A 25,717-nucleotide genomic window follows, 5' to 3' on the forward strand; every position below is an offset into this window, starting at 1 on the left:
ACCGCAGGGAAAGATTAAATTAATTTACCTTCAGTTAATTTAACTCATATGGAGAGGCACTGATATGTAGACCTACGTGTATTAGTTTATTAACTAGCATTACCCTGTCCCTGACAGGGCAGTGTCCTAGCGTAGCTATGTCAGTTATCGGACAGTGTCAAACATCGGCCATTCTGTTAAACAATCAAAATGCTAAATTTAATAATGGATTATTATCCGATATGCTCAGTTTAATAATTTATTAATACTATCTAGCTGTACGATAACTGTCTAGCTAGCTTTAACGTTAACTTTAGCTAGTTTCAACCAGAGATAACTTGCCTAAGTCTAGCATAACATCAGTGGTGAAAGTAAGCTGGTACTGTCAATGACAATAATTTGAATAATGAGTATGCCTATGATCATGTAGGCTTAGTTGATTGCTTTAGCAGAGGAAAATTCCAACCTAACAAGAGTATGGCAGATAGCTAATGAACGTAGAGTTGACTGTGTGGTCTGCCACACAGCTTAATCCATTGGAGAAATTTGGCCCTGTCTTGTTTTGGTTTGGGAAATGGGATAAAATATACCTCATTGCCTATCCTCTCATGATACCTCGTATCGGTGTTGCATCTACCCCATGCACATCGTTTGACCATTTTTGTTCAACTTACATTACAACAAACCCCATAAAACAAGAGAAGAATCACGGTTTCTAATGCTACTCTATGGAGTTGTAAATCTTTCCACCCCCTGCTGAGACTCTTATCTCAAACCTATGTCTCTGGTTCTCTCTCTGTGCTTTTCCATGCTGGGGTGAAACTAGGGGCATAGAAATGAATGTACATTTAGTCATTTAGCAGATGCTTTTATCCAAAGAGACTTACAAGAAAATTGCATTTGTACATCAGGAGCAGATTAGGAGTTCAGTGTCTTGCTCAATGACACTTACACACTTGGTAAGGAGGAGTGGGGAATCGAACTAGCAACCTTACAATTACTAAACGACTCCTCTACCCCCTGTACCACTGTCTCGCCCTGAATGTAAGACTGCTAAAGTGAAATATTGCATTGGAAGATGATTTTTTTATCATGTTTGAACTTATTTGAATGGTCTCAGTCTGAGTGGAGAAGTGGTCTCAGTCCTACAGATGCATAGATTAGTCTTAACATGGATTTCAGAGACATGAGAATTCTGGTCTCTGTGAGTTGAAAAGTAATCTCTCTTCAGAGGGGGCACACACCACCTTTGGGTAAGAACCCCCTCCATTTGTCTGTTAATGTGTGATTCCCACTATCCATGTGGGTAATTAATAAACCAGATGTAGGACGAAATGGGTACCTAAGGGGAAGACAGTCAAATAACTTGGAGCATTCTGTTTCCAGATCTCCCTCACAACAGGGGGTAGTCACTTCTAAGCAGCCAGGTATGTTCATGTTCTTTGAGTGTTTGGATGTTTCATGTGGTTCTTTAGACTTATATTATTCACTTTAGACTTGTTGGATTTGTAAACTGTAGTAGTAACTTGTACCTGACATAATAAATTGTTAAATTCTGACCCACTGTGACCTCTTCAGAAATTCTTAACCGAGGAGTACTCAGGTAGTGGTGTTCCGGTAACGACTGACTAGGATTTGGTTGCAGACATAAAGCGGCCAAAAGCGTAAGACTTGAGGTTCCTGGCTAAATCAACTGGGCTAGACATGCTACAGCAGAACTGTTAATGGTATAATACAGCAATAGGATTGCCAACCAGCCTCTGCACTGGATCGAATGGTCATACAGCGATCGTACAAACAGTCTGGCGCTCTGTCCCTGAACCAAGTCGATCTAACAAACTGCAACGCCCCTTAAACAGCAGTGTAAGACCTCTGAGTTAGCATCCAGAACTAGATACAGGTTATGTCTGTGGAATATGTCAAGATGGAAATCAGCAGTGGCAAGATCCTTAAATGACACTATTCCTGGAAGAAACCGGTTATTAAATAAGTGAGGAATTCATACTACAGACGATAGGTGTTCAAATAAATGAGTTGAAGATCAGCCTACAAAACCCGGTATCAATTTCCATTAAAAGCAAGGAGCTAAGGCTGAGTTCCTAATAGAGTGGTCAGACAATGAAAATGGAGTCAGATTAAGTATGGTTGTACTAGGAAACGCGTTTTAATACATGTTACGTTTTCAGCGAAGCGAAAAGAGAGACGAATCCACCCATACCTTCCAGACGCCTATTCCCTCATTGGTCTAGGAAATGACCGTCTTACAATATTATTATAAAAAATAAATGCAGAGATTTCAGTGTCCTTTTTATCTTTAGTTTTGCAGATGCTTTCAAGTTCAGGACTAGGACTAGGCTCCAGTTGAGTAGGCTGAGGCTGAGCAGGCCGTAGCTGAGGCTTTGTGTATGTGTAAGTCTGTGTGTGTGTGTGTGTGTGTGTGTGTGTGTGTGTGTGTGTGTGTGTGTGTGTGTGTGTGTGTGTGTGGGTGTAACACAAATGGAAAATCAGAGTGATAAGAAGTGTTTACTGGTGGATTAATAGTGACCCTTTACATGTGAGGAGCATGATAAGTCACTATTACTGTCAAATTCACTGATAGCAACTCAGTATTTGGTCTTGTGATATTCACCTTAGTTTCTCTAGTTTACAGTTGGGATCCTCCAGAAGTGAAGAAAGATGCTTCACTCCTGAGTCTCCTGCTTTACTCCCTTCCAGCCACAGCTCTCTCATGTGTGAGGGGTTTGATCTCAGTGCTGATGCAAGAGAACTGAAGCCCTCTTCTTTAATACTGCAGTTTGACAGGCTGTAGAGAGAAAAGGAAAACATTGTTTTCCATTTGAGACAAAACACATGACAATGAATACAATAATATATACTGTATATAAAATGTCTGTTTGTAAGTTTGTATGTATGAGTGTGTGTTTGTGTGTGTGTGTTTCAGAGGGTGTGTGTGTGTGTGTGTGTGTGTGTCTTTAATAAAGACGGAAAATCAGAGTGATAAGAAGTTTACTGCTGATTTAATAATGACCCTTTACAGAGCAAGAGCATGGTAAGTCACTGTTACTGTCAAATTCACTGATATCAACTCAGTATTTGGTCTTGTGATACTCACTTTAGTTTCTCCAGTTCACAGTCGGGATCCTCCAGAAGAGAAGAAAGATGCTTCACTCCTGAGTCTCCAGCTTTATTCCCATTTAGCCACAGCTCTCTCATGTGTGAGGGGTTTGATCTCAGGGCTGATGCCAGAGAACTGAAACCCTCTTCTGTGATACAGCAGTTTATCAGGCTGTAGAGAGAGAAGGATAACATTATTATAAAAAATAAATGCAGCGATTTCAGCGTTCTTTTTATCTTTATGTAGCACCCCTTTGCTGTCCTCTTAATTAATAGGGGTAGCTAACCTGAGTACTTTAAATAAAGTGTTATTTCTAACTAGTATAAAAGTGTGTTTATAATGTCTTTACACTATGGGTATTAATTACTTTATAACAAGACTATTATGACTAATAGACAATTGCTCACCTTTAAATGTATAGCTTTGTGTAGTGTTTTGGCTATGCAATAAGCTTTAGGCCAATGCAAATAACCGTTCAAATGCAACACAGATCAAGTTAACTTTTTACTTAGAAAAATATATTTACATCTGTACAAAGTATTAATTTAAAAAAGAATTGTTCTTGACGGTTCAATTATCACTTCACTTCAATATGGCAATACTTCAATGTTTCTGGTGATCACAAACCCAAAAGCAAACAGTTTCAATAACACAAAATATCAAAACATTATAACCTAAAACCCTATAGCCGACAGTAATATGACTTAATAGAACTCTGTATGGATACCCAATGTGCTACCAGAGGCCTACGGTGCAGGCCTGACTCGAAGCTCAGGATCGTAGAAGACAGAAACACAAAAGCTACTTCGCGCCAGTCGTGCTGGAGAAAATCACATAATGCAAATATGGCCGCCACCTCCACCAGTGCCCCGAGTTGGTAGAAAGGCGAGATGTCTTCTAAGCAGCTCACCCGAGATGTCTGGCGACCGGAGTTGTCCACTGTCTGGATTCCTCTGCCCCTTGGTCTCTGTGTGGTTAACTTGGCAGTCCAGACGATGCGTGTTCAAGGTGGTTTTCGAGAAGGCTACACTGCAAAGTCCTTGACTAATAAGCTAGCTCTAGCAGAGTTAGCCTTATGTGTGAATCGGTGGCTCAGTCTGCCGAGTTCTCCAAAATAACTTCACATAACAGGACTACACTAGTGTACAATGTTCTAAAAAGTGTTAAGCCCCGTCCTGTTTCTTAGTTTGTTTTCCTGGTGTTGTCACATGTTCTTCGGTTTTGTGTTTGTTTACCTTTGTCTCCTCGTGTCTGACTCCTCACACCGCTGCCCTTGATTGTCTGCCCCGCCTTGATTGTTTTCACCTGTACCTCGTTATTTATTTGTGTATATAGTCTGTGTATTCTTGTTTCTCATTGGGTTCTCATCATTGTATGTTACGTGGTATGTTCTTTGCATTTTCATTTTGTTTCTCCGTATTCCGTGTTTGTAGTGTTTATCCTATGTTTATCCTATGTTTATATATTCCCCGTGTTGCCAACCATTGCCTGTACAACGACTACCCTTTTGCCTTGGTCCTTTTTAGAATGTTTGCTTGGATACTGGACTGCCTACCCGTGTAACGAACACCACTGCTAAGTAAAGGTTTATTCTCTCTCCGTCAGTGTATCGAGTCGTACGATTGAGTTCAGCCCATCACCACTACTACGTAACAAAAAGAGTCACTAGTCGTTCGTCTAACACAGTGGTCCCCAACCACCGGTTCACGGCCCGGTACCGGTCCGTGAGGCATTTGTTACCGGGCCGCACAGAAAGAATAGTCATTTTTAGAGCTGTGAAAAATAACGCGTTAACACGTTATGATTAAATTACAGGATTAATTAGTTAATTTTTTTAACGCATTTAACGCATACGCAAAATGAGCTTCCAATATACGCACAATTCCGCACAATCTGCATTAGTCGCCGCTGTAATGGGAAGTTCGTGTTTAAAAAAAACAAAGATGGAACATTCAATAAAACCAAAGTGATATGCACACTCTGCGGGAAGACGTTATCGCTTCACCGTAGCAAAACCAGCCTTAAGTACCACCTCAACGCGATGCATGCGTTGGTCGGCAAGGGGAGTTTAAGTGGAATGCGCCAAACCACCCAACAACGTAGGCCCCTCATTAAGTATGCCTGTGACAAGTTGACTAGCACAGTTGCCAAATGAATTGCAAAAAGCTGTAGACCGATTAATATTGTTGAGGACGAGGGGTTCACTGAAGTTTTGCGGGTGGCAACGGGGGGCTCAAGCATGAAAACACCGCAAAGACGCACAATAATGACAAAAATCCACGAGCTGTATGAAGCTGAAAAGAAAAAAAAGGAAAATGACTTGGCTGCTACGAAACATCAGGCACTGACAGGGGATCACTGGACTTCTGTGAGTAACGATAACTACCTGGGTGTAACTGCACATCTAATCACAGACGAATGGAAGTTAAAGTCGTTTACACTAACGTGCATGAAAACAGAAGAGCGCCACTTTGCAGAGGCATGTGCACAACAGTTCCAGACTGTTGCAAGCAACTGGGCAATTGAAGACAAAACGACCACTATAGGGACAGGCAGTGCACGTAATATGATAGCCGCGGCTAGACTACTGTAAAAGGGCATTTAGAGGCATTAGATTGTGTCATGATGTGGTTAATGGTTGTTTGAAAAAAAGAGAAAAATGTTCAACCATCCTAAAAAACAATGGCTAAGAAGCCCAAATAATTTCTGTTTGATTTAAAAAGAAAAGACATTTTTACAATGGCTAAAGATTATATGAAGATTATATAAATGTTCCATATGGAATAGCAAAGAGAACTGCTGAGTTGCAGCACCATTGTTTTTTTATGAATAAAAAAAGAAAACATGTTAAATGTATATATCCGTCTTTTGTCATACATTTTTTTGTTCTCACAAAAATATACCGAGAAAATCGGTAATATGTGATTAATCATTATTAATCCACAGAAACCTGTGATTAATTTGATTAAAAATGTTAATCATTTCACAGCCCTAATAATTTTATATAATTGTATTAATTATTAGAGTCTAAAAGGTGTTTTATTTTGAAAAACGACCGGATTTTCCCCGACGTAACATTCGCCTGTGCCTCTTGACACGTCAAGACGCTTGTCTCGGTCACGTGATAAGTTAAAAAAAAAAAAGCCTGTAAACTAGCGAAAATGAGTAAAAAACAAACGTCTTTGGAGAGCTTCTTTGCAAAGGGGAAAAGACCAACTGAGGAGCCACAAAAGGAGCCTACGACCTCCAAGAAAAATAAAACTTCTTTTAACAGACAATATCAGGAGTCATACTTAAAACACAGGTTTATCGCAACAGGTGACTCTCACGCACCAAGTCCGCTCTGCATAATATGTGACGACAAGCTAGCAAACGAGGCAATGAAGCTTCAAAACTGCTTCGGCACATGGAGATCAAGCACCCTGGATTAAAAGATAAGCCTTTGGAGTTTTTTTGAAAGAAAAAAACGTGAGCAAGAAGGACAGAAGCAATTACTGAGGGCCACCACATCAACAAGCGAGTGCACTGAGAGCATCATACTTAGTGGCTAACCGTATTGCTAAGGCTAAGAAACCATTCACGATGGGAGAAGAACTGATCCTGCCTGCCGCCAAGGATATTTGCTGTGAACTTTTAGGAGAGGCTGCAGTCTTTCGGCTTGCACCGTCACCAGGCGCATTGAGGACATAGCGGAGGACATTGAGACGCAATTGTTGGAGAGGATTAAAAAGTCACCGTGGTTCGCAATCCAGGTTGATGAGTCTACGGATATTGACAACAAGGCAATACTACTTGTTTATGTGCGATATCTTTATCAGGAGGATGCGCATGAGGATATGTTATGTGCACTGTTGTTGCCAAATAACACCACAGCCGCAGAACTATTCAAGTCTCTGAATGATTATATGTCAGGAAAACTGAATTGGTCCTTTTGTGTCAGTGTGTGCACGGACGGAGCTGCTGCTGATGTCATATGTGAGTATTATGTGGGTGTTGAGTGACTGTATGTTTGTTATGATGTTGCTTATTGTGTTCTGCAGTTGCCTTTTCTTTAATTAGGACCGCTCACTTTCAAAACTCTGCTGGGCAACGCCCCCTTGACTGGTGCGCCTCGCAAACATCTGATTGCATGGTACAGGTGCGGATAATTATGTCTTTGATTGAGACCCTTTTTAACATGAACACTGAACAGTCTGTGAATGCTGGACATAACGCAGGATTACTAGAGAGGACGGAGGAACCAAGTCTGTGACAGAGCTTTGTAGTTGTTGGCGTTTGCTGGATTACCGGACGTCTATTGAACGAGATCCGAAGTTGATTGTTTCCCTACTGCGTTGGAGTGGAGGCCGGTGAGATCCCCCGTCTTCTGCGTTCGTGGGTTGCCAGGAAAGAGCTGACCTGAGTCGTCCCTTTGACTGCGAGAAGCCTGATTGAATATTGACTGAGAGCTAGATTCGTCTGCTCTTGGTTCAATGGTGAGTGTGCCTTGTCCACTAATAAGCTGAGGAATTACGGTTAGCACCATACAAAGTAGAGCTTCACAGACTATCACAAGTAGCTATTTTCTTTGGGTTGATTTACTTTTGGTTGATATTATTACCTTTTCGTGTGTTGGTTATTTACTTTCTGTTTGCTGTGAGTGTGTATTGCTACTTGTGGAGATACTGGCGATTTCTCTCTCTCTGTGTGCGTGCGAGTGTGCGTGATTGACAGACCAACGTGAGCAGCTGTGGTGCGGTGGTGGATGCTGACGAACTTTGCTTGCGGACTTTTGGATACGGCGGACTCTTGGACATTGTAGACTGTGGTTCCTTCGGCAGTGGCCTACGGCCTGATTCATATGGACTTGTGTTGTATTTATATTTTAGTGCTTGTAATAAATTGTGTATATTTTTGTATCAGAAACGAAGTCTGGATGAATCTGTAGTGCTGCTCCAACCAAACAAAGAACCTAAACACTAAACTTTAAGCTAGAGGCCCATCTCTATAAACTGGGTGGCGTAGTCGGTCTACACTGCCGTCCTCCCGTCACACTATGACTGGACGGCTGTCTTGTTTAACTACTCAGATTAAGGAAGTTGCACCTGAATGTGAGTCCACGCACTGTGTCATTTACAGGGAAATGCTGGCTAGCCGAAAAATCGCCATTGGCAGCTCATTTCAGTGACAAGGAATGGGTCGCCAAACTCGCTTACCTGTGCGACATATTCAATCTGCTCAACAAACTCAATCTGTCACTTCAGGGGAAAATGACAACTGTGTTCAAGTTGGCAGATAAAGTAGCTGCATTCAAAGCCAAACTGGAATTGTGGGGGTGGCGACTGGACAGAGGGATATTTGACATGTTTCAAACATTAGCAGGGATTTTAGAGGACAGCGCACCTGGGCCAGCATTCTCCCAGCTGGTGCGCGATCACCTGTCTTTGCTTTTACAAGAGTTTGAGCGCTACTTCCCAACCACAAAATACCCACGAACTGCGAAGGAATGGATCCACGACCCGTTTGTGAACAAACCGGGCGAATCGAGCATGTCTGTGCAACAAGAGGATCAGCTGCTGGAGATCGCAAATGACGGTGACCTTAAACGTACGTTTGAGACAACAACTCTGCCGATGTTCATGATGAAAATGAAGCCAGAATATCCTGATATCGCCACAAGAGGACTGAAAACCCTGCTACAATTTCCAACATCATATCTTTGTGAAGCGGGCTTTTCTGTGGTGACAGCAGCCAAGACAAAATTACGGAGCAGAATGGACATAAGGAACACACTGCGGGTGTCATTGTCTCCCATCACCCCTAGATGGGACTATCTCGTTGAAGGGAAACAAGCCCAGGACTCCCACTGATTCAGCGTTATGGTGAGTTGTATTTTTCATGCACTTAACATTCGTTTTTATGCCGGTCGTGTTATTTTATTTTTGCTGTATTTATCTGCCACACCTTGAAGGCCAGTCCGTGAAAATAAATGCCTACATTAAACCAGTCCGTGGTGCAAAAAAGGTTGGGGACCCCCTGGTCTAACCAACACTTACAGTTGTACGCTTAACTGAGTGTATTACCCACGTTAAAACTTTAGCTGTGCCATGGAGAAAATCTCAACTGTCCGTCTGCAGGTCCGGCCCTAGCACATTTGGCGCTCTAGGCAAGCTTCACTCCTGGCGCCCCCCGTGCGAAAACGGAATTGCAACTATCAGACGGTATTTTGCCCTTTAAGACTGCATTTCTTTCAAATAAACACAACAACGATCGCAACGATGAACACACATTAATTAAATAACAAAATCACTGAGAAAAAGTCACGTCTGTGCTAAACTCTGCTCCGGCCACGCCCCCCTGTTCAACGGTTGATGCACACACACCTCCGCTACAGCACACATACAGCTCACATTCACTCGCTCATCTTCCCAATTGCCTGCAAATAATGTTTTTTAGTCTTCTGTTCTGTTGATGGCTGGAAAACAACACTCTAAGAAGGTCTGGGTCACTTGTGGCACATATTATTCACTCATTTTAAGCCATCAATCTACCTCAGGGTGAACAAAATTAGCCGAAACGGAAGTAATGTATTATCATTATTTATTAAATGTAGCTATTATGTAGTTATTAAGCATTTTGGTGTATTTGGACAGCCTGACATACTTTTTTCATTCCAAGAAGCATAGCTCTTGTTAGTTGAATCATGTCTAATTAAACTGGCTAGCTTGCTACACCAAAACTAACGTTGTTATAATTACTCAAATTTCAATTTCATGACACGACGAAAATGTTGCAAATTGCGGTACAGCTGAACTTGCACTATGTTTTGCTAAAGATAGCCTGATGTTTCGACTGAATGGCAATAACAAGGAACGTCACACGTCACTGGATAACTAGCGTTAGCTAACTAGCAAGATTACATACAATCCATTCGCTAAAGTTGACTATACAACACTTGGATCTTCACCAGTATTCCTCACTTGTTGACAAGTTGCCGTGTTTGTCTTCCTTAATGGGTGTGCTATGCAACGAGTAAGATATGTGTAGTGTTGTTGCACTGGCTATTGGCTTTATATGTGCGCCCCTATTTTAATCATGTCTTTTTTGTATAATGTAGAACAAATGGACATATCATTTTTGATATACCCACCTCTGTAAAATCCTTAAAGAACTATGTGACAGGGAGTAGGAAGGCTTTCAATGATAAGGTACATCTTTTCTTCATAACTCCACTAAAGTGCCCGAGGCAATTCTGGCATTCATTAAAGTTTTCTTATCTGGGATTCATTCTTGGCTAAGAACAGGATTTAAGGATTTACCTTTCTCCTTGGCACGTTTCTCTTCTTCTTCCTCTCTTTTCTTCTTAAATTGGGCCCCGGATGGCTTTTGCCTCTTACACTCTAACCATACGCCTCAATGTGCTAGCATGTTCTGACAACACCAAGGAGGCACGTACCCCTTCCGTTTTCGATTTTTGGCTCATTTTACCCTTATGTTAGATTTATTTTTTTAATGTCAAAATATTGGTTGGAGATATAGAAGGGGGCGCAAAAAACTCTCCCCTGCAAAAAAAGGGCGCCCCCTAGGCAACCACCTTTGACGCCTGTAGGAAAGACCGGCCCTGTCTGTCTGTCTGTAACAATGGGGATATTTGATCTGTAATAGTTTGTTATCATGACCATTGGCTACTGGAATGATGTTCATGAGATGACTTCTATTAGTCCATGTTTATTGCATGCTCGAGCTGAACTTACAAGCAGCCTTATGTGCGTTCCCAGATGCATCACACACTGAACACTCTGTGTAACACTGCGCACCTGTTATTAACCCAAACAGTATTACTGCGCGGCACTATATCCTACATGATCAAGAAATTAAACATTACACAATTTCTCACAGAACTCATTCCTAGAGAATACTGAAGAATCAAAATGTCTTACCTGAGTGTCTCCAGTGCACAGTTCGGGCTCTTTAGTCCACTAAAGAGTTCTTGGACCCCAATATCTCCAATACTGTTGTCACTGAGATCCACATTTTTCAGTTTTGAAGATGCTTTGCTGAGGATACATGCCAGTGCTGTACAGCTCCTTTCAGTGAGCCCACAGCTATCGAGACTTGAAGAGAAAACAGCCACCAGTGACTATAAGCTCTATGAAAAGGACACTGCTGCCATCTGTATATTAGTGTTGTGCTTTTAAACCAAAAGAGAAGATGTTTTTCGCATATCAGAAGCTGGGATTCCATCTAAATTCGGCTAAACAAAATGCGAATCAGTGCACTTTCATCATCTGTATTATGCAAATTAAAAATGGACACTCTCCTAATTGAGGAAGGAGTTGTGAACACCTGTAGGATCACAACATAAGGTTGTCAGGGCAACTTTAACAGGAAAATGTAAATAAATTGCAACAAATGCAAATTCATGCGAATTAACCCATTTCATTGAAACTTAGTTGCATTATACCAGAACGACGAGTTGATCCACCCCTCCCCTAGCAAATCGAATGTTTATTTGTAAAATTTCAAGTGTTTCCAGTCAGGGTTTATTATTCGAATGGTCAAAATGTGCATTAAAAACTTGGATGGAAACCCAGCTAGTGTCATGAATAGGGATGGGTATCGTTTGGTTTTTTTCCGATACCGGTGCTAAAACGATACTTTGAAAACGATACCGGTGCCTAAATGGTGCCTGAACCGATACTTAAAAAAAGGCTTTTGCCAAGGCAAATTTTTTTCTTCCAATGGAACTGTTTAAAGTATACTATGAATATAAATAAATACAAAACACTTCAAACTACAGCTTCAAACTTTTTAACTTCAAACTATGAACAATATATTAACTGTTAACAACAGTTTGCAGTATACTTAAATAAATATAAATAAATACAAATACACACACACACTCTGTACAGCTACAGCTTCAAACTTCAGCAATTATTTTGCAGAAATATGAGCATATTTGCCTTCGGAGTCAAAAATGTATTATTTTGTTTGCATTTATTTTATGAAATTTCACCATTTTCTGATTAGTTTTATACCTATCTTTTCCATCTTGTTTATACTTAATCTTGTTATTTGAACACACTGAGTACGTGAACTTGTACTGCCCCTTTAAAAGACTAGGTTTAGTTTTGCTGGCATCTCCGTTTAGTCTTCAGTCTGCGGTTGCTGATCTGCTTTTGACTCTTGCCTTCTCTCCCCCCTTTACACACAATTGTTCACGTTCTCTTTTTGTGCGAAATACAGCCACACTTTTGACCGTTTACTTTTAGGCATTTTCTCTGTTAAATTGATGGCTAGCTCTGTTTGTGCTTGCTCTGTGAAATTCTGCCTGCTCTTCGCTGTCATAAGACTGTTGCTATGGAAAAACCAATGAGCGTGAGCGACACAGGCCAAAGTTTACATTGGGAGATGGGGCAGTTTTAAATGTGCCCCTAGAAATCTGCCTAGCAACCTGTCACCAAGAAAAAATAATTCAATAATTCAATAATTCATACTAACGCGACTGCACGTTAGCTATCGCTAGTTTTCTACTGTTTTGGAACCAGCCTCCATGTTTCATGTTGAGCCTGAAATAATTACTTTTTATAAGACAACATTTTACGTAAGTTTGGTTCATTTAGCTGCATGATTTGTTGCTGTTATTTATTTCAATCTGCGTTGCATTTCGGTCCGGGTAGGTACGGTTGTATTTGAACCGGTGCCATATTGGAACCGGTTCTCGGTACCCAACCCTAGTCATGAACCCCTTCCTTTCTGAGAATACACACTGCCACCATACTTACTGAGCCTTCTGAGATTCCTCCACTACTGGCTGAAGCCTGAGGAAAGCTTCATCAGATCTGATGTACTTCTTCAAGTCAAACACATCCAGCTTCTGTTCTGATGTCAGCAGCACAAACACTAGAGCTGACCACTGGGCAGGAGAGAGTTCAGCTCCAGAAAGTGTCCCAGCACTCAGGAAGATCTGGACCTCTTCTACTAAGGAGTGATCATTGAGTTCATGCAGACAGTGGAAGAGGTTGATCACCCTTTCTGATGAAGGAACCTCTCTGATCTTTTCCTTAATGTAACTGATTGTTTCTTCATTGCCCTTCTTATTTCGTCCTCTCTGTAGTAGGCCATGCAGGAGAGTCTGGTTAGACTCCAGAGAGAGGCCAAGAAGGAAACGGAGGAATAGGTCAAAGCGTCCATCTTCATGCTCCAAAGCTTTGTCCACGGCACTCTTGTGTAAGATTATCATGGATTTGTGCACTGATCTCCTTTCCCAAAGCTGAAAGCCTTTTCTGAGGTCTTGCTTTGGAGAAATTAGGTCTTTCCTTTTCATTATTAACATCAGAAGAGCATACAAAGCTGCAAGATACTCCTGGACACTTAAATGTACGAAGCAGAACACTTTTCCTTGATAAAGCCCTGATTCTTCTAGAAAGATCTGGGAGCAGATGCCAGAGCATACTGCTGCCTCTCTGACATCAATGCCAGACTCTTTTAGGTCTTCTTCATAAAAAATCAGATTACCCTTCTCTAACTGTTCATATGCCAGCTTTCCAAGACCAAAGATAACTTTCTGGTTCCACTGTGGATCAAGGTCATGCACATTTTCAAACTTTAGGCTCCTCTGTTTGGTTTGGAAAATAAGGAAATATGTGTACATCTCTGTCAAAGTCTTTGGAATATGTCCACCTCCTGAGGGGCCAAGAATCACCCCAAGAACAGTAGCAGCAATCCAGCAGAAAACTGGTATGTGGCACATAATGTGGAGACTCCTTGATAATTTGATATGAGAGATGACTTTGCTGACAAGATTCTGATTACTGATCCTCTTCCTGAAGTACTCCTCCTTCTGTGGGTCATTGAACCCTTGTACCTCTGTGACCCGGTCAACAGACTCAGGTGGGATTTGATTGGCTGCTGCTGGTCGAGAGGTAATCCAAAGTAAAGCAGAGGGCAGCAGATTACCTTTCATGACATTTGTCAGGAGTACATCCAATGAAGTGACCTTAGTCACATCAGTCAAACTTTCATTTTTCTGAAAGTCTAGTTGGAGTCGACATTCATCCAGACCATCAAAGATGAACAACGCTTTGTACTTCCCTTGGCTGAGAAAACGTAACTGCTTTATTTCTGTGAAAAAGTGGTGGAGGAGATCTATCAAAGAGAGCTGTTTTTCTCTCATGAGGTTGAGCTCCCTAAAAAGCAGTGGAAATATGAAGTGGATATCCTGGTTTTCCGTTCCCTCTGCCCAGTCCAGGATGAACTTCTGAACTGAAACAGTTTTACCAATGCCAGCAACCCCTTTTGTGACCACACTTCTGATTGGTTTGACTTGGCCGGGTAAGGGTTTAAAGATGTCACTGCATCTGATTGATGTCTCCTGTCCATCTGGTCTCTTGGATCTTGACTCAATCTGTCTGACTTCATGCTCTTGATTTACTTTTCCACTTCCTCCCTCTGTGATGTAGACCTCTGTGTAGATCTTTTCTAGAAGAGCAGAGCTTCCTTGTTTGGGTATTCCTTCAAAAACAGTCTGGTACTTGTTCTTGAGATTTCTTTTTAGCTCAGTCTGACAAACTACGTCCAGCTCATCTATTTCAAAAAACAAAATGAAACATAATTATGTTTAGCCAGCCACTGACACTGGGGACAAACAATGGCTCTTTGTTGTTTTCCTAATTTTAACTAATTGATGCAAAAAAAATGCAAATGTCAAAAAAGGAAGAATTCTTACTTTCTTGCAGTTTGTCAGCAAGATCTTTCAGCTCCATATTCCTAAAGAAGTGCAGTGCCATCTTCAGAGCCGCTTCTCTGGCTTCACTCTCATCTTCCTCTTTACTCTCAAAGTTTCCTTGGTAATCTGGACTCAGCATCCTCTTGAATCTCTTCAGCTCATTCTTCACAAAGGTGATGATCTTCTCCTCTAACACCTAAAGAACAAATAGTGCATTGCATTACAGAGCACTAATAGACTACTTACATTTACCTTAACCCTAAACCTGGTATATGTAAGTACAAATTAATGTTCTAATACCTAAGGATCTTTAGTATGACATATTCTATTACACTGCATTCATCAGTGTCATTACAATATTGAAAGGCCACTGTGAAAAAGTTAGACAGGAAATAATAACAGAATGTCAGGTAGCTAACCCTCCACACATATTATTATGGTATACGTGTACAGGGGCGGACTGGCCATCGGGGATACCGGGGGAATCCCCGGTGGGCCGACGGGGTTGGGATGGTCCAAAATACTGGCCCACTCCGATCACAAGCCAGCCCTAGCCTCTGACGTCGCCGGCACCGTCTACATTTTGAATGTGACAGAACACGTATAATTCACTAATGATTGTGGTTAAAAAAATTTACTGACTGAATTTTATCCTACTCCTCGCGATCTGTATTCACACTCATGGTGCTTATTTTTCGAAAATTTTCTGAAATATCTTCTTTACTCATGTCTTCCTTCAGTCTAACTTTGTTTTAGGCGTTATTAAATGTCAATAACTCTAGCCTACTCAACACTTGCATCACTTGCTCGCAGACACCTTCAACACCCCTACACAGACACACACAATCACACACCCAGCATGCAAGACACCTGATACCACTGATGTTCACACCCCATCGTATGTTCATTTCTACAATATAGTTCATGGGCGGCTTGTCCATAAGGGCGATTGGGGCGACGCACTGCCTACGGGAGTTTTATTTTCTGTCAGATTCTACCACTAGACCGTCTGATCTGCCTCTGAATGTCATTGTCGAATCAGCCAACAGTCACTCAGGCAACAGTCTGGCAAACGTGGTGCTTCAAATGACCCCGCCCCTTTTTGGGCAAACTGGAAATCGCCCCAGATCTCTCTCATTGACTCTCATGTTAAATCCATTTTTAACATTCAGTGCAACAACTCGATTGTTGTCGGCTTTGAAAGTCGGCGTACTAATGAAGATAAATTGACAACAAAACATTTAGGACTTCCTAGACCAAATGTATCCATTCAACAGGTTTCTACAAGGGGGGGGGGGGGCATTTTAAGGTGGAGCCACATCATTGCTTATGAAGGCTCCTGGATGGAACTTTCTTTCATAGCTTTTCACCTGTAACTAGCTACTCTAGCTATGTAGGTAGAGGGGAAACATTTCTGTTGTGTGCTGCCATCTAGTGGATAAAAAGGTATTGCTGTATGAGTTAATCAGCTAACAACAAATTGATACAATTGTCTTGCTTAATGTAACTACTGAATGGGTCGCCTTAATCATTATCAAAAATATGCCCCTGGTTCATACTAATTATACTAATACTAATTATACCCTCTGATTCCAGTTTCTTTATTGTGTGGTCTTTCTCTGCTGACATTCATTCCTTAAGGCTCTGTAGTTATACATATAACCTTCTGATACTAGCCCAGAGTTAAGCATATTCATCTAGAAAACTATACCTACCTTGGAGTGTTACAATAGTCAGTATCATTTTATTCCATGTGTCCATGTAGTCAAATTGGTGAATCCAAATGTTATTTAAAAAAACATATATGATGTCATTTCTTTGTAATCATCCAAAATAATGTTAATTGTATGGGTATTTTTCCAAATAGGCGACTGACTGGTCAAAACGTGCGATGCATTGAGTGGGCAGCGCGCCGTGTATTAAGTGGGCCGGTCTGACAGTAACTCCCGGGCCACTTTTTCCCCCAGTCCGCCCCTGTACGTGTATATATGATTATCATCGTGGCTGGTATTGGATTTGTTTGCATCTGTTTAAGAAGACTGTGGAAACATACTGCTGAATGAACTATATATAGGGTATAGATGTAAACTACAGTTGCATCTAAAGTACAACATGTCAGCTGGACCCTGAGAAAGAGTAATGAGATTAAAAACTATATAAACTCCTCACTCCCTTCACTCCCTTGCCTGGCCTTGTTGTGAAAAGGACTAATCTCCATGAGCATGAAGGTCCTGACTCTACGTCTCCCACAATCGTCCCAGGCCTAAACTCCGACTTCAAGGTCTTTCAAAATCTCCAGTTCTTTCCCGAGCTCCCGCACTCTAGTGTTACGTGACTTGTTTTTCCCCATTTGCGAGTTTTCATCTGTTTTCCCCTTCGAAAATTCTGTGTGTTGTGTTCATTGGACATTATTCTTCTGAGCCTTGGACGTTATTCTTCTGATTGTTGTGTTCATTGGACATTATTCTTCCGAGCGTTGTGTTCATTGGACATTATTCTTCCGAGCGTTGTGTTTTGTTGGACATTATTCTTCTGAGCCTTGTGTTCATTGGACATTATTCTTCTAAATGTTGTGTTTTTTGAACATTACTCTTCTGAGTGTTGTGTTTCACTGAACATTGAACTTCTGAGCGTTCTCCCCTGTTGAGCTCTTGTGTTCATCCCATTTATTCCCCTATTTCCCTTGTTGCTGGCTGTTTCCAATCAACTCTGTCATATTCCACCTCTGAGTCCTGACATATGTGACACTCTCTTTATCTCCTGGTTACCACCAGTCTGCACTGTTCTGTGAAGGGTGTGGTGCACACCTTGGGAAGATCTAACCTTTGGAAGATATATTCAGTAACCTGCCAGTTTCTAATTTGTAATAACTTTAGTTCATCAGAATAACCCATAGTGCAATCAACAATTTTGTCAGTTCTTGACTATGGTGACATAGTTTACATGTATGCTGCACCCTCTACCTTAAAATTCCTGGACTCTGTATACCATAGTGATATTCACTTTGTCACAGGAGACACTTTCAGGACCCACCATTGTAATTTATACAAGAATGTTGGTTGGTCCCCTCTAGCAGACAGGAGGGGAAAAACACTGTCTTGTATTTGTTTATAAAGCCTTAGTGAGAAAACTGCCTAATGATCTCATGTCACTTTTAAAATTAAAATCCATTTGTCATAATACATGGTCACAGAGCCTCATCTCCCTTGAAATCCCCCTTATCAAAACTAATACAGGTAAAATAGCTTTAAAGTTCTTTGCTTCCCATAAATGGAACACTGTTCAAGAGTACTTGAAACTAACCCAGTATTTGTCTGTCAATCAATTTAAGAGCCTTTTAGATGCTAAGGATGTGCCTCAGTGCTGTTGTTTTAAATAATTCTCTGATTTTTTTTATACTTAATTTCTGAGTTGCATAATGCAGGCATGAAAATCCCTCACCTTTCGGCGAAATTCGCCGTTTTGAAACCAAAATAGGCGACCTACGTGAATCGTGTAGATTCGATGAGAAATGTTTGTTGGGGAGGGGGGGGGGGTGGGGGGGGGGGGTGTAGGTATTCATATTCAGTGAACTGCGAACAGGTGCGTGTGCCTGAAGGGAGCGCGAGATTCAGTTAATTGCGAACAGGTGCGCGTGCCAGAAGGGAGCGCAAGTGCATGGAAATATTAACGCGAAGTTGCCTTGTTGCATCACCAGTGCAGACCACCATCAGAAGCTGAAAGCACGCCTGCTGAAGAAGAGAAAGGGGCGAGGCAGAGACTTGGCAAAACAGCGAAAGCGGGCCATGAAGACACTGGTGGTTCAGACAAAGAAGAAAAAATGATCTGGTTCTGAGAGTATTACGAACTGTAATGTAAATTGTTATCTTTGCCAATAAAATGTATTAAAATTAGGGCTGTCAAAGTTAACGCGTTAATCTATGAGATTATTGTGGCCGAGATTAATGCGATACAATATTTTAAGGCAGTTAACGTAACTTTGTTTACTTCCGATGTGCATTGACACATGACACGAAACCGCCGCGTGCCTGCAGTCAGGAATAGGAGAGACCGAGACGGTAGTTGAAGATGGAGAGAGCAGAGGGATTGTTGGGCGGAAAGTTTCTGTTTAAGCGTAAAAATGACGGAACAACCGACAAAACTAAAGTTGTATGTAGCATTTGTCAAGCTGAATTTAGCTATCACAGAAGCAGCTCGTCTTTAAGTTATCACCCGACAGAAAGCAGTCCCAGGTTAGATGGTCGCCAACCCACACTCCACGACTTCACTAAAATAACTAGACCAGTCCGTGAAAAGGTTACCAACGCTTACGCAGTTTAGGTTGCCGGTGACTGTCGGCCCATCAACATAGTTGAGGACGGTGGGTTGTCTGAGGTGATTCGAATTCCTTCAGGGGACAATTCTTACGATTTACCGTCGCATACATTCCTTGTATGACGGCGAGAGAGCACGAAAAATTCAGCTCCTCGAACAAGCTGCCAGCGTCGCCCTTACTGGTGACAACTGGACGTCAGTCAGAAATGACAATTACCTGGGTGTCACAGCTCATTTTATTGACAATGTATGGAAATTGAGATCTTTTGCATTGGAAGTAAAAACATTCGCGACATACAGCGAAGGACTGTGCAGAGGAATTCATCGACGTCTCAAACAGATGGGAGATAAGTGGCAAACTGACCACTTTAGGCACTGATAGTGCCCGTATTATGTTAGCGGCTGCTAGGCTACTTCCATTTTAACATCTACCCTGAGCGGCACACAGTCTACCTGGCTGGCACTTTATAGGTACGAGTTATAGGCCTGAGCCTCTTTGAAAACACAGTTCTGCGTGTAGTTTTGTGTTAAAAAAAAAATACAATTAAACAACAGTGTCTAAAATACACGCTGTCTGAAAGTGATTACTCGTTAATTTATAAGATTTAGTCTTTAGAAGTCAAACAAACTTTTAATCACGATTCATTTGGATTAATGCATTTCAAAATGTGAGATTAATTAGTAATTTTTTTTGTATCTATTGACAGCCCTAATTAAAATCTGAATTACATAACATTGTATTGGCTGTCAATCATGATGGAAGAGTAGACAAGTTAAGTTAAAGCATGTCCACCATCTCTTGTGGGGGCTATGCATTAAGCCATTTGTGGTGCCCTTACCACATTGTGCCTCTTATACTGTATGTTAGACCCAGTGACATCAGTGCATAATACTTAGTAAGGAGGCCATAATCATTTTGGACTCATGGCTGAAGTTAAGTTTCTCCAGCTCTCCCCAGGTTGGCAAAAAAAGCATCTCTAAATGCATCAGATTGATGCTTTAAAATATGGAATATTAAAAATGTTCCCGGACCCCCCTAGAAGGGTAATATCCTTCTCACCTTTTTCACCCCTGACCCGTTTTCATGCCTGATAATGTGTTTTGTTTATTCATTTATTTTGTCTGTTTTGTTTTGTTATGGTTTGTTTATTTATTGTTCATCTGTATTATGTACCCTCAATCAGGGCATTGCTGCAAAAGAGCCCTGTGCTCAGTCAATTCTCCCTGAATAAATAAGGATGATGATGATGATGATAACACTTTATGTGAAGGAGTGGGCATAAGACTGACACCCGTCATGAACATGAAGGAGTTTTTATGAATGTTTATGACTGCTGTCAGCAAGTGGCATTTGGTCAATTATGTCATTTATAAGGGAAAGTTTACATAGTTTGGGATGTCATTGCTATGACAACTTGTATTACAGTTTTTCTCGATTGATTACATTCAAAAACTGGAACTTATGGCACAATGACCACAACCTGTAACTCATGTGCCAACTCCCTAAACCAATTCTGCTAAACTATAAGCACAATTATCTGCTTTAGACACAAATTTCAATTGTTAACCACACTTTCTTCAAAACACCAAACACCATCCTCTCTACTTTGCACACTTCATCAATGCCAAAACCTCCTTGTGTTCAGACAGAACACACTGCTATTCAATTAGCAAAACTTCCATTTCAAAGGCTGTTGTGCAATTTGAAATCAAAGCTTTAGCAATATGATGGCCACAGGTTGGCCACAGGTTAGCTCCTGGTTTGAAGAACAATTGATGGCAACATTGAAGTGAGAGGTGATCAGAAAGGCGGAGGAGGAGGAAGAAGAGGATGAAGAGAAAGAGCAAGAAGGAGAGCCATTATCTCTGATGAGATTCGGGCCACTGTGGTCAACCATATGGTCAACCATGGTTTGACCATGCAGGAGGCTGGCCAGAGGGTTCAACCAAATATAAGCCGCTTCTCAGTTGCATCCATTCTCTGGACATTCAGAAGAGGGAATAGGTAAGAAACACTACTATGACAGGAAAACACTAGTTTGAATGCCTTATCAGGAGCATAGTATTCTTGTATTTTCCATTGTACTGTATCTGTAAAATTACGTAAACAAATACAAAGTGCAACCATTGATGACCAAGACATATTCCTAAACATCAATACAGTGAGCCTAGCCACAGTGGACTGTGTTCTAAGGCGGAACACCTTGAGAATAAAGCAGGTGTACAGGGTGCCTTTTGTCAGAAACTCCGACAGTCAAACAGTTATGCTATGACTATATGCAAGTAAGTCATATACATTTCCACAACTGATTGCGTCCTATCAGCACTGACACATTACTGTACTGTATTGCAATCCAATCCAATGTTACAGTTTTTCTCGATTGCTTACACACATAAAGCATGCCTCGTTTTCTCAAAACTCTAAACACAAATCCCTAAACCACTCACACAAAATGCAACAACATTCACAACACTGTGTAGGTCTATTTCTGATAGCACATTGTCAATATTGTCTTGAGCTAGAACAGGATGCAGTAGTTTTTTGTCCTTTTTTATTTTACATTTTTCTTTCTTTTTTTTTTGACTACTGGCCTATATCCTATTGTTTGTTCTGTGCAAATCATTTACACATTCATTTGTGTTTGCTGTGATGTATAGGCTACAGCACTTTTGGAAAAAATGAAGAAATATTTTAGTTGTTACTGTATATTTGTGTGTTGTTTTATATTTGCGTAAAAACATTATACAGTTATATTTTACTACAGGAGTAAGCGTATAGTAACATAATGTTCCTGATAAGGCCTTCATACTGGTGTTTTCCCATTTCATAGTAGTGTTTTCCATTGAGCACATCGGTGTTCAATCGATGCTTAGAATGTCTACTCATATAATGGGCTGTGTTTGTCATTAGAAAACAAAGTACCCTTTTGAGGTGACATAACACTGTTTTGAAAGCAAAGTTGCCTTTTGCAGGATATATAAAGGGTTTTACATTTTGTGTGAGTGGTTTTGGGATTTGTGTTTAGAGTTTTGAGGAAACGAGGCATGCTTTAAAAAAATGTGTGTTAACAATCGAGAAAAACTGTAACCAAGACAACATAACCTGTCAATGACACCATAACAGGCCTCATGATTAGCTATATTATATTTATGGTCAATCTTAGGTTATTTGAATTGAAAAATTTGATTTTCTTTCTAAAACAAGTACTTTAGTGAGTAATTCCATACTTTTGAATGGTGGTGTATTTGACTAATTATGAACATATACTTACTAACTATACTACCAATTATAAAGAGCACTGCATTAAATGTATGCATCAAACCTGGAATATGTGCTTCAGATCCCCATGTTGACTCTGGGTGAACTGGTCACTGACAGCATCTGGGTTACATTCCTCCATTTTGCCTCTGGGGATGGAAAATCAAAGTGAAGAAATATGGAGCTAACCTTTAAACATCAACAAAAGCACAGTTGACCCTGATTAAAACTAGCCAGCTTGCTAACTGATGTACTTTGGCGATATATTTGGCAACACTGTGCTGTAAAAGCTGGTCTTACATTTCCACAGGGTTTCGAGCCTATATCAGAAACCTAGTGAATAGACTGAGTGGCTTATGAAAACAAAAGATATGTTTATTCCAAAACCATACCTCAAAAACTGTTAAAAACCTGCATCATGTGCCTTTCAGTAACGTATGATATTAAATGTATCCAGATTTTCTTTTTCCTTGCCTCTAGGTTTTTGGGTCTGCACTTGTATGCTGTAATAATTTCAGAAATAATTTAGTAAATTGATCATGTGGGGTTTTTAGTCTGATTTCATTGCAAATTACAAATACTTCCCTGGTGTCCAAATGCATCTCAAGAGGTCTCTCCCGACGGACATGAGATTCGCACAAAATAGCACCCATGATTTACTACAGAGGCATCTACACCCAAATCTGACTGACTATTCTTAAAAAGGGGAAGCTGGAAGGGGAATGTTGTTATTTAAATTAAATACAATTACAAAGTATTTATAGAAAAAATATTAGTTTGTAAATGAAATACAGTTACCAAGTATTTATAGACAGGCTCTTTGTTTTTTGACCAAATATCTGGTTGTGACACTCACAATTCACTATTTGTTGATTTCTAACACACCCTTCCTAGTATACCCTTGTCTGTGTGACAGTATACCTTATTAAGCATACCCTTGACATGAGTGTGTTTCATGGACTTGCCTTGATGCATTTGTACCATCTTCATTTTGGAAGTTGATGGGGCGATCATTTGACTGGTCACTCTTCATGGACACACAAGTGGGCACAGGTGATGGAGGTCTCTCCCGACGGACATGTCTATCTCACAAAATAGCACCCATGATTTACTACAGAGGCATTTACACTCAAAATCTGACTGACTATTCTTAAAAAGGGGAAGCTGGAAGGGGAATGTTGGTATTTAAATTAAATACAATTACAAAGTATTTATAGAAAAAAATATTAGTTTGTAAATGAAATACAGTTACCAAGTATTTATAGACAGGCTCTTTGTTTCTTGACCAAATATCTGGTTGTGACACTCACAATTCACTATTTGTTGATTTCTAACACACCCTTCCTAGTATACCCTTGTCTGTGTGACAGTATACCTTATTAAGCATACCCTTGACATGAGTGTGTTTCATGGACTTGCCTTGATGCATTTGTACCATCTTCATTTTGGAAGTTGATGGGGCGATCATTTGACTGGTCACTCTTCATGGACACACAAGTGGGCACAGGTGATGGAGGTCTCTCCCGACGGACATGTCTATCACACAAAATAGTACCCATGATTACTACAGATGCATTTACACTCAAAATCTGACTATTCTTAAAAAGGAGAAGCTGGAAGGGGAATGTTGGTATTTAAATTAAATACAATTACAAAATATTCATGGAAGGCATCATTTATTATTTTGATTTGGAAATTCAAATTTAGCCATTTAACTGAACTGGCCAGAGTTTTAATGACGCTGCTATGCTCACAATTCCATATGAAATGCAAGAGCGTGGGGAATGTAGTTTTCGCTCCTCACTGCTGTTAGATATTGGTGGGTTTCACATACCAGACCATATCAATAGACCCCCACCCTCAGTTTGGGTAACACCAGGGGTTTGGAGCCAGAGCCATTAGACTTGATTCCTGGCCTTTGTCTACAGCCATGACCAGATGTGAACGTCTACAGCCATCTTATATGTGAACGTAAATTAGACTGTATGTTTTTAACAGAAACCTGGCTAAACAAAAATGGGTCTGCAGCTCTTATTGAAGCATCCCCTCCCAATTATAGCTTTTTTCAGTCCATTAGAACAGGTAAAAAAGGGGGCGGGACAGCCACCATAACCACGGATGCCCTGTGCTTCAGGAGCATCTCCTTCGATGATTTTGCCTCATTTGAATATCATGCCATAGTTCTAAAGTGCCAGCCTCCTGTTCTGACAGTAACTGTGTATAGGCCACCTAAGCAATGTCCCACTTTTCTAACAGACTTTTCAGAACTACTCTCCATTATACACACAAACTACGATAAGATTATTATCACTGGTGATTTTAACATACATGTTGATAATGGGAACGACTCAAAGGCCCGGGATTTTATGAATCTCTTGAATTCCATGAACTTTACACAACACATCACTGAACCCACTCACAACCGTGGCCACACCCTTGAACTAGTTATTACAAAGGGTCTTACAACTGTTATATCGTCTATCTGTGACCTTGCTCTTTTTGACCACTTTTGTATTTTCTTTACAGCACTGGTACCTAAAGTTAGAAATAGTGCTGAATGTTTTATTAAGAAACGCTATCTTAACTCTGCAGCAGCTGAGAATTTTAAAGTAATGATGAACATAACTAGCACAAAAAACCCAGATACGGGGCCATCATGTGTTAATGATCTAGTAACTACTCTAAATACAAAATTAAGGACAGCACTTGACTCTGTAGCACCATTGAAACAAAAAAAGGTTTTAGCCAAACAAAAAGCTCCATGGAGAAATGAGGAAATTATTAAACTTAAGAGATCCTGCAGAAGGTCTGAGCGTACATGGAGAAAGACCAAGCTACAGGTCCACCTTGATATCTTTAAGGATAAACTTTCAGTCTTTAATTAAGCAATAAGAAATGCTAGGAAGGATCATTTCTCTAATTTGATATCTACAAATTCTAACAATTCCAGGGTCCTCTTTTCAACAATAGACAGCCTTATAAATCCTGCACCTAAAGTAGATGATAGTCTCTTTTCCACCTCCAAATGTGAGGAATTTGCAGCATTCTTCAGAGATAAGATAACGAACATTAGGAAGAATATTGCTCAAGAAATTCCAAATGTCTTGTTTTCTGATCCCCTTCCACCATGCTGTAACAATATGAGCTTTTTTGCACTGGCTGATATAGAAATGCTGAGCAAAGTAGTGTCACAACTGAAGCCGTCTACATGCCCTCTTGATCCCCTTCCCACCAATTTTTTTAAGACCATCTTTGACTCTGTGTCTAAGGACATTCTAGTCATTATAAACTGTTCCCTGCTTACAGGTATTTTCCCATCAGAACTTAAAAATGCCCTGGTGAG

General features: G+C 40.6%; 1 protein-coding gene across 1 annotated transcript in view; it reads right to left on the minus strand.

The window, feature by feature from the left end:
- Positions 1-23,611, minus strand: part of LOC116224930 (NLR family CARD domain-containing protein 3-like) — a 31,368-nt gene extending 7,757 nt beyond the window's left edge. The window contains exons 1-6 of the mRNA XM_042710600.1: positions 23,340-23,611; positions 22,439-22,523; positions 14,802-14,997; positions 12,859-14,659; positions 11,014-11,187; positions 3,092-3,265 (exon numbers count right to left, since the gene is read on the minus strand). Of these exons, the coding sequence (XP_042566534.1) occupies positions 3,092-3,265; positions 11,014-11,187; positions 12,859-14,659; positions 14,802-14,997; positions 22,439-22,523; positions 23,340-23,407 (2,498 nt within the window). The 5' untranslated portion in view covers positions 23,408-23,611. The remainder of the gene's footprint in view (positions 1-3,091; positions 3,266-11,013; positions 11,188-12,858; positions 14,660-14,801; positions 14,998-22,438; positions 22,524-23,339) is intronic.
- Between the last annotated feature and the right edge of the window lie 2,106 nt (positions 23,612-25,717).

Source organism: Clupea harengus, chromosome 19 (genome assembly GCF_900700415.2).
Source record: "Clupea harengus chromosome 19, Ch_v2.0.2, whole genome shotgun sequence".
Lineage (NCBI taxonomy): Eukaryota > Metazoa > Chordata > Actinopteri > Clupeiformes > Clupeidae > Clupea > Clupea harengus.